This window comes from Quercus robur, chromosome 2 (genome assembly GCF_932294415.1).
Source record: "Quercus robur chromosome 2, dhQueRobu3.1, whole genome shotgun sequence".
Lineage (NCBI taxonomy): Eukaryota > Viridiplantae > Streptophyta > Magnoliopsida > Fagales > Fagaceae > Quercus > Quercus robur.
Window position 1 is genome coordinate 87,972,702 of NC_065535.1, and position 13,126 is coordinate 87,985,827.

The following is a 13,126-nucleotide window of genomic DNA, read 5'->3' on the forward strand; positions in this document are numbered from 1 at the left end:
CCATTCTTTAATGATTTAATGGTTTAGATTTTGCTATGTCAACATTTCACTAATAATAATCTTAATTGTTTTATTTGTAACATTATTTTATTATTTTAAGAGTATTATTAGTGGAATGCTGACATAACAGAATCTAGATCTTTAAATCATAAAAGAGTGGTTAGGATTTAAAGAAATCTATTAGTAGAGTACTCTAAGAAATCTAGAAGATCTGATAAGATATCATAATAGTGATATGGAACAGCCCGCTTGTCATGGCATATATTTAGGAGTAAGTTTCTCGCACTTGTAAACTGTTATAAGATATCATAACAGAGATAAGATGCCAAGATTTTGCTATCTTTTTGTTATTGGCCCAATGATATAATATACCGTAAACTTTGATTCAACTTTGAATTCAATTTGACGTTTTCGTAAATTTTGTTGGCCACAAAGATTAACTTCACAGAAGCATATGCATTATTCATGTGCAAGTTTCAACATCACCAAATGTGAAGTAATTCCATTTGCAGCTAAATTAGGCATGGGAATTGAGTCTGGACTTCGTTTGGTTCTCGCAGGGGAATTGAATTATAATTTATTTAATTGAATTTTTATTAGATTTTATAAATCTATTTGTCTTCAAAACATCAGTGAAATGTAGATATTATCATGGTATCTAAATTATAAACTGAAGTAGAATCAAATTAAAGAATTCATAAAATACACTAATTAATTAAACTCTTCAAAGATCACATAGCTCAATATTGTAATTTTTTATATATAAGAAAATCGTGATATTATTTCATTTCAACGTTGAAAATTCTGGAATACATCCGAAGATACTTCAAATTTAGGAGTAAGTTTCTCGCACTTGTAAACTGTTATAAGATATCATAACAGAGATAAGATGCCAAGATTTTGCTATCTTTTTGTTATTGGCCCAATGATATAATATACCGTAAACTTTGATTCAACTTTGAATTCAATTTGACGTTTTCGTAAATTTTGTTGGCCACAAAGATTAACTTCACAGAAGCATATGCATTATTCATGTGCAAGTTTCAACATCACCAAATGTGAAGTAATTCCATTTGCAGCTAAATTAGGCATGGGAATTGAGTCTGGACTTCGTTTGGTTCTCGCAGGGGAATTGAATTATAATTTATTTAATTGAATTTTTATTAGATTTTATAAATCTATTTGTCTTCAAAACATCAGTGAAATGTAGATATTATCATGGTATCTAAATTATAAACTGAAGTAGAATCAAATTAAAGAATTCATAAAATACACTAATTAATTAAACTCTTCAAAGATCACATAGCTCAATATTGTAATTTTTTATATATAAGAAAACCGTGATATTATTTCATTTCAACGTTGAAAATTCTGGAATACATCCGAAGATACTTCAAATTCAATAATGTAATTTTTTATATTAGAAATATCCTCAATCTATATTGTTAGTCATTTATTTCATTGAGGATATTCAAAAGAATATTTGCTTTTATTTATTTATTGAAAAGGTAGAAAAACATTTACATCATGATAAATTGATAATCTTTTCATATCTCCGAAGTTCAAGTTCACATCTCTCTTCTGCAATCTGCAGCATTCACACAAGATAAACTCATAATAAAAGTACAAGTTCACATCCTTCTCCTCTTCACACATGTCCCTCAAATAAAAAATATTCTCACCAAACTCAAAATTCCCACAACAATACCAAAAAATCCACCCCTCAATCCAAACGCACCAGCTGTTAGTGGCTGAGACAATGGTGCTGGACTTGATGCAGGATTCTTTGGTGGAGGAGCCGGTTGTGCTGGACTTGGTGCAGGACCCTTTGGTGGCGGAGGCAATGTTGCTGGACTTGGTGCAGGACCCTTTTGTGGCGAAGACAATGGTGCTGGACTTGATGCATGACCTGGTGGCGGAGGAGGCTTAGGATGCTTGTGCAACACAACCACAGTCAGCTTCTGGCCTTTCTCACAGCTCACCACAGCGTTACTTATGAAATAGAATGGTCCTGACCTGTCCAACTCTACTTTGGTGTTGACATCCGTATGTTCTTTGATTGGATTTGATACGTAGCATTTATCGTAGTCATCCTTTGTCACTTCAAGTACTGAGTCAATCAAGGGGTCGGATTCATCAAAGACTGAGATTCAAGAAAATGAAGAAATTGTGGTTATACGATTGAGAAAAAAGTGGAACATCAAAATAAACCTTACGGATTATATAAAAGAGCAATATGCATTAAAATGAGACCCCAATCTTTTTAAAATAAAATAATAATTTTCTACACAAGCATGCATCATGCACGAACTGGGTTTTCAATTTCTCGTCAAATGGGGTTCATTTATTAAGCAAAGACGTGAATAAATCCAGTTTGTAAATATAAATTATAACCCTAACAAAGAGGATTAAGAAAATCAGAATCGAATCCATATTCCCATTATTATAACTATCAAAATTTATAAAATAAAAAATGCCCTAACAGTCTAACCAAATAACACCATTTCTTTTCTAAAAAAAAAAAAAAAAGAAGCAAATTTCAAAAAAATTATCCAAAGAAAAAAAAAGTTTAACAGTAATATTTCTAAATACAGTTTTTAATCCTAAATTAATCTTATTTTCAAAAAATTGAAAAGTAAGTTGTACAAAGCATCAGACTAATCTCAACAAATGAGAGAGAGAGAGAGTACTAAGAATATCGCCAACTTCAAATCGCTCTTTCTGAGCCCAGCCATTAAGAGAGTCTGAAGAAGTTGGAAAACTCCATGAATTTTCATGGCCTCCAACCACAAACTCTCTAGCTTCAGAGAAGGTAAACAACACAATCAAGAGGGTGATTGGAATAACAATTTTCAGGGAAGCCATTGATATATTCAAACACAGTGAACACTGACCCAAATGCTACACTGACTTGTACTGATCGAGAAACAAAGGTAGGGTTTTTGGCCCTCTTTATAGCCCTTAGGTTCAGTTTAAGACCATGGCTCGGTTGTTGGTTCGGAGTACTCGAAGCTGCTCATGAGTGCCACGTGTGAAACACAACTAGTCACAGTTGTACGTATAATTGGATTCTGATTAACCCTGGGCTGTAAACGTGAACCGGTTTTGTTTGTTTTCCAAGAAAAGGGGATTCAAGCATTTTACCTTATTTTTTAAAAAAATTTAGTAATACGTCTCTATTTTGAAACTATTTAGGATTAAACTTGATTTTGAAAATCGAGTTTCAATGTAAAACTCGATTTGTAGAAAATCGAGTATGGGGCGATCAAACTTAAAAAAAAAAAAAATGCAACTCGAGTTCATGGAGCTTGAATTCCAATCAAAGTACTCGAGCTACAGGAACTCAAGTTCCACTATTTTTTTATTTTTTATTTATTTTTAAGTTTCATTTGGCATAACTCGATTTTAAACAAATCGAGTTTTACATTAAAACTCGATTTTAATAAAATTGAGTTTCAAAACAGGGACATGAACCTAAATAGTTTCAAAAAATAAGAGCATAAAAATTTTCAAAACAGGAATATATTGTTAAATTTTTTTAAAAATAAGGGCATAAAGCTAGAATTCCTAGGAAAAGTGCCTCTTCATGTTTATTAGATGACTTAAACATAAAAATACCCTTTCAGGTTTGATAGTATTACAATCAATTATTGCATCAATCATGTAACATATGCCACTTTCCCAGATAAAATTTAAGGGTTACATGGGGAATTAGGATGAGAAACTTGTTACTATTAACGTGTTAATTAATAAAGGATTAATTTTTCCATGCTGATTTGGAAAATGAACTGGTCTTTAAGCTATGGATAGGATACTATGTATGAACATTAGTGAAATCGTATAATGTCAGTAATAAATTATTATTAATGAGATCTACTTAATCTAATTGACTAGTGAAAATTGAACGAATCTGTTTTGTTTTTAACGTCAATTATGACTGGACTGTGTCCTATTATATTATAGTATAAGTTATCTCTTTATTAATTATCCTTAAAATTGTTATTTGGCTTATTTCAAATTTTAATCTAAATTAAAGTGAACTCACTGGCCTGTTTCTTTTTTTGAGAGGGCTGTTATTGTTAATTGAAATATAGCAATATCTTAAATCCCCTTTTCTCCCCTTTTAGAGCATCCGTAGCAGATGTTCCAAAAATTATGTCATTTTACCACATCAAATGCCTACTTTATTATTTTATCACATCATTTTACAACATCCCATTTATCAGATGTTTTATAATTCAATTCTATACATTAAAATAATATTTACTACTCATCAACACAATAAACAAACAACAAACAATATACCACATCTCTTCCGTACCGTGGCAAATTTGCCACGGTACTGTTCAATGTTGCAAAAAAAAAAAAACAATATCCCACATCTACTAAATGGGCTAAAATTGGGTTTGGTGTGGGATATGTGCCAAATATTTAGCATTTGGCACATATCCCACATCTAGTGTGGGTGCTCTTACAGTGATAACTTGTGGTCGCTTTCTATTAATTTGCGTGCCCCAAATATTCAAAATTACCAAAAGCACTTTCATTATAAATTTTTCTTAAATGAAAAACATGTTTTTTTTGGGGGGGGGGGGGGGGTTGGTATTAGCTTTTGCGTACATAATGATGCTACTAGATAGCGGAGATTTCCTGAATGTGAGTTGCTCTTAGATACCCTTAGGCTTGCTATATATCATCATATACTACTAGTATCTGAGCACGTGCGTGTTTAGAGATTCTTCAAATTTTTTTTTTTTTTTGGTAAAAGTTAATAATTTACATATATTATAATTTAGAAATATATATATTTTTATTTTTCAAACAAATAAAAAGGATAAACTTTAGAGATAAGCTTTGAGAGGTATTACGTCTATAACATTTCCACAATAAATCAGAGGTAGTTAGTTGTTATTGATTCAAATTTGAATTTATCATTTAAATTATTTTTTTACCCCACCATTAACAACTTGTACCAACTTGCTACATAGAATTTGTTGTGAAAATGTTGTAGACATAGCATTTGCTACGTTGACAACATTTTCACAACAAATCAGAGGTGGTTAGTTGTTGTTGATTCAAATTTATAAGAGAGTTTCCAGTATATTATTGTTGGCTTTGAGGTGGTCCGGCCACTTGATTAGAAAACTGGAAAACAGTGAAGCGAAGAAAGGGAAAATAGGGGAGGAGAGAGAGTGTGGGGTTGAAGCCAATCCTAACTCTCTCTTTTTTTTTTTTTTTTTTTGGCATAAGAATAAATAAAATCCAATTAAAAATGACATGGAAACTTTATAATTAAATAGCTGATATGGCATAGGACACTTAAGTTGCCATGTCAGTTTGTAAATGCCTGCAGTAAAATTACAAATGCCATGTCACTTTTCCGTTAGCCACATAAGTAATACTTTTAACAGAAGTTAGCCGAAGGACTAGTACCGCTCATTTTTTAAACTTTATGGATTAATAGTGCTCACTTGAAACTTAAGAAACTAATTGCGCTCACATGATAAACTTTAAGGACCAATAGTGTAGTTTTGCAAAAAAAAAAAAAAAAAATTAATTAAGGGGATCTATTTGCTATAATATCAAAGTTTATATACAAATTGGCTAAAATAAAATTACATTGTGTAAATGATTTTAATTAATAGCTACTAAGTGAAAGTTTATTTTGGTTGTCTCTCTTGTATCACTTTCTTTCTCTCTTTTATTTTGAATCATAAAGATTGGTTTAATAAGTTCTCCTACAAATGTAACAACTTATTAAAGTAGTAAATTAAAGTGATAGATTATCACTTTCACATATACCCTCACTTTTTTCTACAACTATAGTTGATCACCTCAACAAGATATAGCAAAAGTTGTAAATACTTCATCTATTTTAATAGGGTAAATACTAGTACATAATTATTACACACAACCGTACATACACACTTTTGCATTGAAATCATGACTTGAATTCAAAACTTTTTGAACTGAAATTGTGATTTTAAATCATGAATTGAGTGTAAAAAGTATAAGTGTATGGTTGTGTACAATAACAAGTGTGAAATAAACACAATCCATTTTAAGAAGCCCAGGTCTGAAATGGGTCCACCGGATCTCGAACGTTAAAATGACAGGGAGAAAGCATAAAGATGATGCGGCGGCAAACCACTTTGTCACCTACTTTCAGAACCTGCCGTAACGGCTAGTTTTCTTTATTGTGCCACTATATAAACAGGCCACAAAGGCCTCCTTCTCCTCACTACTCTCTCTCTGTCTCTTAAAAATCTTAAAAGAATTATATCCACCATGGCTTTACACAGAGCTCTACTATCTTCAATGTTGTTCATATCTCTCTTCATTTCCTTCACAGAAGCTAGAGAATTATTAGTCGGGGGCAACAGCAATGCATGGAAAATCCCATCCTCAGAATCTGAATCCCTCAACAAATGGGCTGAAGCCTCACGTTTCCAAATTGGAGACTCGCTAGGTACAAACACAATCCCTAAAATTTACATTTTTTTTTTTTCACATTTCCTCATCTGGGTCTTGTTTATTTGATTCAAGAATTTGCATACTCATCTGGGTTTTGTTTTGCTTTACAGTTTGGAACTATGATCCTAGCAAGGACTCTGTGGTCCAAGTGAGCAAAAAAGACTATGATAGTTGCAGTACTTCCAGTCCTATTGCTGTATACAAGGATGGGAACACCAAGGTCAAGCTTGACAAGTCAGGACCTTTCTATTTTATCAGTGGAGCTGACGGCCAATGTGAGAAGGGACAAAAATTGGTGACTGTGGTGTTGTCTGGAAGGCATGGATTCTTCCATCTTTCTCCGGCACCTTCTCCGGTGGAATTTGAAGGCCCTGCTGTGGCTCCAACCAGCGGTGGTACAAGTTTGAGGGGTGATTTCATGGTGATTTTTGGGGTTTTGGTGGGGTTTCTGTTGTTCTGAGGAGGAGACGGAGATAGTTTTCTAATAGTTCTAGTAATTGGTGGAATGATTCAATTTATTGGTTGTAATTGATTTACAGGGACATATTTATGTTCTCAATTTTTATTTTGTAACAATTTTTTTTTTTTTTTTTGTAATTGATTTACAGGGACATATTTATGTTCTCAATTTCTATTTTGTAACATTTTTTTTTGAGATTACAGTTAAAATATAATTATGAATGATATTTATTCTTTTAAATCGTCCTCAGTATGATAAAATTAGAATTAGCAACACATATAGTAGCAATCAAAAGATTCAAACTCGTCCTCCATTTTGCATGCGTTTATTTGCAAATCAGAAGTCTGAACACTCGAAATATGTATGGGTCTGAAGTCAACAATTACTGTTAAACTATGGCCATCTTGGAAAACATTGGGAAACATGAATTCTGGGATCTGAAGCTTTGAATCCTAAGTCCTAACATAACACAACCCGTCAACGCGACAAATTTAAGTCTTCTACATGGATCACAACTCCATTAATATAGTTTACCAAAAAAAAAAAACAACTCCATTAATAAAACATGCTCCATTCACCACATCAATAAATCATTCTTCAACACCAAATAAAACATCATATCATTCTGCACTTCTTGGATGCAAAAAAATACGATTGACAGGACTTTATAAAGCCACAACTTTCAATTTGTCACCCACAACTTTTAAGCACACAAAGCTCATCCATCAGCATTACAAAACCAATCATCTTCCTTGATGAGGACCATCACAAAATTTGGATGTAAAGCACACAAAGCTCCATTACATCACCCTGAGAACTTCAACTTCTATCCAGATTAATTCTTAGAAACAATTTATACTTTAACCAAGAGTGAATACTTACAGAGTTTAGCACAAAAGTCTTCTTTAGTAATTTTATTCTATTGCTTTTGACCAAAATTCTGAATGCATTATTTTTAACCCAGCCTCAATATGGGCATTATATGGGTGCATGTGTACAAGTGGGCTCACACACACACACACACACACAGAGGACTCACAATGGAACAGATCAAATAACACAATAAATTTCAGCCACAAGGGATTTATTCACCTCCAACAAGTCATGGGGTCATGGGATTACACACAAGTTCAGCAGCAACATAAATGTCCATAACTGACAGACAAACAGTAAGCAATGAAGGATGAAACTAGAACACATTCTCATTTAAGGAGGGTCTTGACAATTGATTTGACATTGAGTTTCTTGAGGTCTGTATATGACTGCCCACAGCCAACAAACATGACTGGTGCCCCAGATATGTAAACCATTGAAAGTGCAGCTCCAACCTATAACATGAGCAGTTACAAACAATAACATCAATCAACAATTGTAGACCATGAACAGGATAAAAGAATCAAGCAAGAGAAAATCTCAACACTCCTTGCAGTTTGAAGAGTGACTACCTTATCATCAATTGTATCAAACTTTGTGAGCAAGATCCCATCTATCAACCTGGCACTAGGTGAAGATGAAAGGTCGGCTAATTTCTGCAGGCACAACAAGAAACATAGTTCAGATAACTTCTGATAAAATAATGATTGAACAGATCATGTTTTAAAAAGAGCCGGAAAACAATTTATGCAATCCTGGATAAAAAAATCAAACCTGATCGAATTTGGAAAGTTGATCAACTGCATCATTTCCAACCAGTGCCTCTCCAACAAACAAGACCAGATCTGGCTTGTTAAGGGAAATAAGCTTTGAGAGTGCTCTCATCAATGGTTCATTATCCTGAAAAGCATACAAATTGTATCAGAGCAAAACAACAAAGAAAGAACATGTAAGAAATACTTATATAGCCCTGTCATACACATAATTAGAATTATACATGTAGCATAGAACACTACTAAATCTTTCTGATAATACCAGCTAAGCATGATACCTGCATTCGACCGGCTGTATCAACAAGAACCACATCAGAACCATTGCGTGTTGCCTCCTGGATGGCTTCCTTTGCAACTACGGCAGGATCTTTCTCATAGCCCTTCTCAAATATAGGGATCTTACAAGAGGAAAAGATAACAAGTCAGTTATCAAAATCCACCATGCAATTATGATATATTGAGTGAACATTAATCCTCCCTGAGTAATGCTAGAGACCATGGTAACCCTATGCTACATCAAATATTATACCTGGAGTCTTCGTGCATGAGTGCGCAGCTGCTCAACAGCTCCCGATCGGAATGTGTCACAAGCAGCCATCATGACACTGACCTTATGCTGCTGAAGCCAGTAGGCAACCTGCAAAGTGATTTTTGAAAGAAACTATCTGATCAAAAGCAATACCATTTTATCTGTGTGCCCACAGGACATACATATATAAATACACACGAATGCAAACTCTACTACAGAGGATAAGGGGGTTAAGCTTAAACTTTGCTAGATTGGTAAAGTTCCCATGAAAAAACAACACATCGCAAACCTTGGCAAGATTAGTAGATTTCCCAACTCCATTAACACCGACAAAAACAACAACGTATGGCTTCCCTTGTTCCTTGGCGACGTGCACATCCCTTAGTATGTCAATAGAGCGCCGTGGTGTTAGAATACGAACAAGAGCTTCTTCCATAGCTGCCTGCAGTCATTGTTTCAAGCCATGATGTTAATCTTATTACAGTGTGAAATAATAAGAAACCAATTGGTTCAGATTAAGCATGAGAGAGAGAGAGAGAGAGAGAGAGAGAGAGAGAGAATGCATTCACAAACCTGCACTGTTGAAGATACCCTTGTGAATGAAGCCAACTTTTTCCCTTCAAGACTAGCTGCCACTGATTCACAGAGTTTCTCAGCTATCTCCTCAGCCTATGAACATCATAACATGAAACTTCCATTAGAAGGCTCAGCGAGACTGAGAAGAACCAACAAAATAGAGACGAAACATATGTAGACCACAGTAGCGGGAGGAGAAACATACCACATTCTTGGTCATAAGCCTATCCTTGAGAGCTTTCAAAGCTGGTTCCAGGTCTGACTTCTCCAAATTTGCTTTGCCCGCAATGCTGAGCACAGGAAAGTAAATAAATGATAAGGCAAGTATCTGCTAATTTCAAAAAAAAAATTCAATGAAAACGGATATGGCAGCACAATAGTTGCAACATTAAAGCCATTTACATGCTGGAGACCTGAAGTTGACAGTTAATCTTAGGGTTATTCTAAACTACAAAAATATAGAGGAAATATTTAGCCATCATTAAGTTAAACCTAAGGAAGCACCCTTGTAAACTCCAGCATTTAAAAAATAAATGAATAAATAGAAATAAAAAATTAATCCAATCTATAAGACAGATATATTATTGTCACAGGAAGCAGTCTGAATCTGAAAAAAATTTCAACAGAAGATAAAAAATAAATGAATAAATAGAATTAAAAAATGAATTCAATCAATATGACAGAAAATATTATTGTCACAGGAAGCAGTCTGAATCTGAAAATAATTTCAACAGTTAATTTCAACAGAAGTATATTAACCGATGCAATGCTGGTGGGCACTGACAACCAAATACGAGCCATCTAAATTCTTGTTCAACCATTTACATTGAATAATTGAAATAAATGTCTGGAAAAAGATCCTTGCCTAAGGGATTTTTCCCCCCCACTCCCCAAAAAAAAAATCTTGCATAAAACCCAAGCAACATCCTTGAACTGAATATCTCTAAAGCAACTACAAAATGCAATAATAAGCAGAAGTTTAAAAAATAGAATTAGACATAATCAACTCAACTAAGTCATAAATGCACATAACTATAACAAAGGATTGAGATCAATAAATTTACCTTTGGAACATTGATGAAAACCACCCCTTCTTCTTAGTTTCAGGTTTGCTGTCCTTCCCCACTTCCTCATCTTCTTCAGACTCACTTTCACTGCTAAGGATCTCTTCCTTGTCCATCATACTTTCACCATGATCTGCTGCAACAACCTCTATATGATCTCCATTCTCACCCACAGAATCCGTAAAGTCCAATTTTTCCTGACGAGGCGAATCGTCCCAAACTCTATTCTTCTTTGTTACCTTTTTCTTCAGCTCTACCTTGGAGCCCTTGCTAACAACAGTCTCTGTTTTCTTCCCACCTTTAGTTCTAAGCTTCTGAAGCTTATTTACATCAAAAGCCCCACCATTGGAACTTGTATTTTCTACACTGTTAACCGAACCATTCACCTTAGATCCACCAATATCAACATGATTGCCATTGGAGTGGCCATTCTCCAATTTACCACCTTTCCTATTATCACCATCCCCACCATCATTGGCTGAAGCACCCTCACTCTTTTTCATATTTCCTCCTTCAAATCCAGTTTTTTGCACCTGCCCTTGCTTCTTACCATTACTTAAAGGCTTGCTCACCTGCTTTGATTTCTTCAATTCCTCAGCCCGAGCCTCAGCCTCTTTTCTCAGTTGCCTAAATGTTTCGTCAAAATCATTGTAAACCGTCCGTTTCGGGTCATAAATTTCCGAAAACTCACGCTTCACCATTGCAAGCAGTTCATCTACATACAACAGATGAAGGATCCGCTGATACACAGCAACAAAAACAAGGCCAAGCTCATTGTGGAAGGTCCACTTCAGCGTGTAAGCGGCACCTGGGCCATCATAGTTGTATGATGCTGCACTAGATCGTTCTTCCAAAAGACAAGACTGGATCAAGTTGTCAATTGGTGATCCCTTAAGAGCGTTTATAAGCTCTTTACATGACCAGAGGATTAATCCCCCTCGAGTAAATATTAGTAACTGCTCTAACATCTTTTATTACGTCTACAACCTGCAATCAAATCCAGCCCAATTCAACATCAAAAACCACCCTTTTCATCTCCATTTTTTAAAATTGAAAGAACCTCGCTCTAATCATATTCAAAAACAGTTTAAAAGATGAATTTGAATTTGAATTTAAACCCATAAATAAATTTTGAAAAGCAAGCGTTTTCCTTAGGTAACAGAATCAAATTCACCGAGAGTTGAGAATTGCCACAATAATTTTTAAGATTGTTTCTGGGCAACCAAACAGAACCATTTTGATATCTATGATTTCCTACTAACCATGCAAATAGCCCTAATTTAAATAGGAACCCCAAAAAAAAAAAAAATGAGATGAATTTGAATTTAAACCCATAAAACTGACAGATCTTGGATTCAAAATTACGAGAAATACGAATCAGATACATCAAAATCATTCACCAAATCGAACCCAACAACAAAGTTTGTGATCTTAGAATACACGAATCAAAGAAAGAAAAAAATAATTGTGGAATTTGAAGGAATCAGAGAAAGAGAAATCAAATTACCTGTCTTTCCTCGGAACTCTCCCTACAAATGAAGAAAAAGTGAAAAAAAAAAACCCAAAATTGGAAAGAATTAGTTTTTTTTTGAAAAAAAGAAAAGAAAGGCACAGAAAGAGATAGAAACAAAGAAGAAAAAGGAATCAATTTGAGAATTTACGAATGTTCCTGTATAAATAGGTGCGTTTCTGGTGTTGGTCGGTGGGGGGCTGGTTAAATTCGTTTAGTTGGATTGTAAAGTAGTAAAAAGTAAAAATCCGCCGTTAAAAGATCGGTTTGTGATTTTAAATTTTAATAGACTTGAAAAAAAGTCTCATCAAGTTTTAAGTCCAATTTGCTTCAATATTAAGGCCCGTCTAGTATGTATGTTTAAATAACAGTTTTAAATTTTTTTAAAAATACGTGTGAGTGAAAAAGTGTGTAAAAATATATATAATGTTGTGGAATGGTTGAGTAGGGACTAGACTAGTTAGACTGAACATGACTCTAGACTTTTCAAGTTACTACATATCATTTTTAAGATTATGAGTCACCAGAAATCAATTCATAGAGTTTTTGGGGGTGTCTCTTATTCAATTACCAACTAAGCTATTGGAACTTCAATGATTCAAATTCTATTATTTGTAAATTCAAGTATATATATATATTTTGGGTTATATTTTGATTGGAAAGGGTGTTTCAAAACTTTGACCTTGGAGATAGAAACATTAAAAAAAAAAATTGAAATATTGATGAATTATGTAAATTTTTAGATATAATACAAGGAGAAACTTATGGTTAGCTCATTAAATGTCATTTTATATAATAGGTGAGTGACTGTCTTAAAAATAACTTTTTTGTATTTTTTTAAATGTGAATATATAATAAAAGTTTGTA

General features: G+C 33.9%; 3 protein-coding genes across 3 annotated transcripts; 1 reads left to right on the plus strand and 2 right to left on the minus strand.

The window, feature by feature from the left end:
• Positions 1-1,525: 1,525 nt before the first annotated feature.
• LOC126704958 (early nodulin-like protein 1) lies at positions 1,526-2,865 on the minus strand. The gene is made up of 3 exons (XM_050403935.1): positions 2,691-2,865; positions 1,683-2,143; positions 1,526-1,588 (listed from the first exon to the last, which is right to left on the minus strand). The coding sequence occupies exons 1-3, from the start codon at positions 2,863-2,865 to the stop codon at positions 1,526-1,528; spliced, it is 699 nt and encodes a 232-aa protein (XP_050259892.1).
• A 3,362-nt stretch (positions 2,866-6,227) lies between these two features.
• Positions 6,228-7,175, plus strand: LOC126715637 (early nodulin-like protein 1). The gene is made up of 2 exons (XM_050416350.1): positions 6,228-6,469; positions 6,585-7,175. Exons 1-2 carry the CDS (start codon positions 6,289-6,291, stop codon positions 6,932-6,934), a joined length of 531 nt encoding a protein of 176 aa, XP_050272307.1. The 5' UTR covers positions 6,228-6,288; the 3' UTR covers positions 6,935-7,175.
• An 814-nt stretch (positions 7,176-7,989) lies between these two features.
• On the minus strand, positions 7,990-12,479 carry LOC126715636 (uncharacterized). Its single transcript, XM_050416348.1, has 10 exons — positions 12,257-12,479; positions 10,750-11,736; positions 9,891-9,975; positions 9,683-9,778; positions 9,399-9,551; positions 9,110-9,217; positions 8,859-8,978; positions 8,582-8,707; positions 8,380-8,463; positions 7,990-8,262 (listed from the first exon to the last, which is right to left on the minus strand). The coding sequence occupies exons 2-10, from the start codon at positions 11,715-11,717 to the stop codon at positions 8,137-8,139; spliced, it is 1,866 nt and encodes a 621-aa protein (XP_050272305.1). The 5' UTR covers positions 11,718-11,736; positions 12,257-12,479; the 3' UTR covers positions 7,990-8,136.
• Between the last annotated feature and the right edge of the window lie 647 nt (positions 12,480-13,126).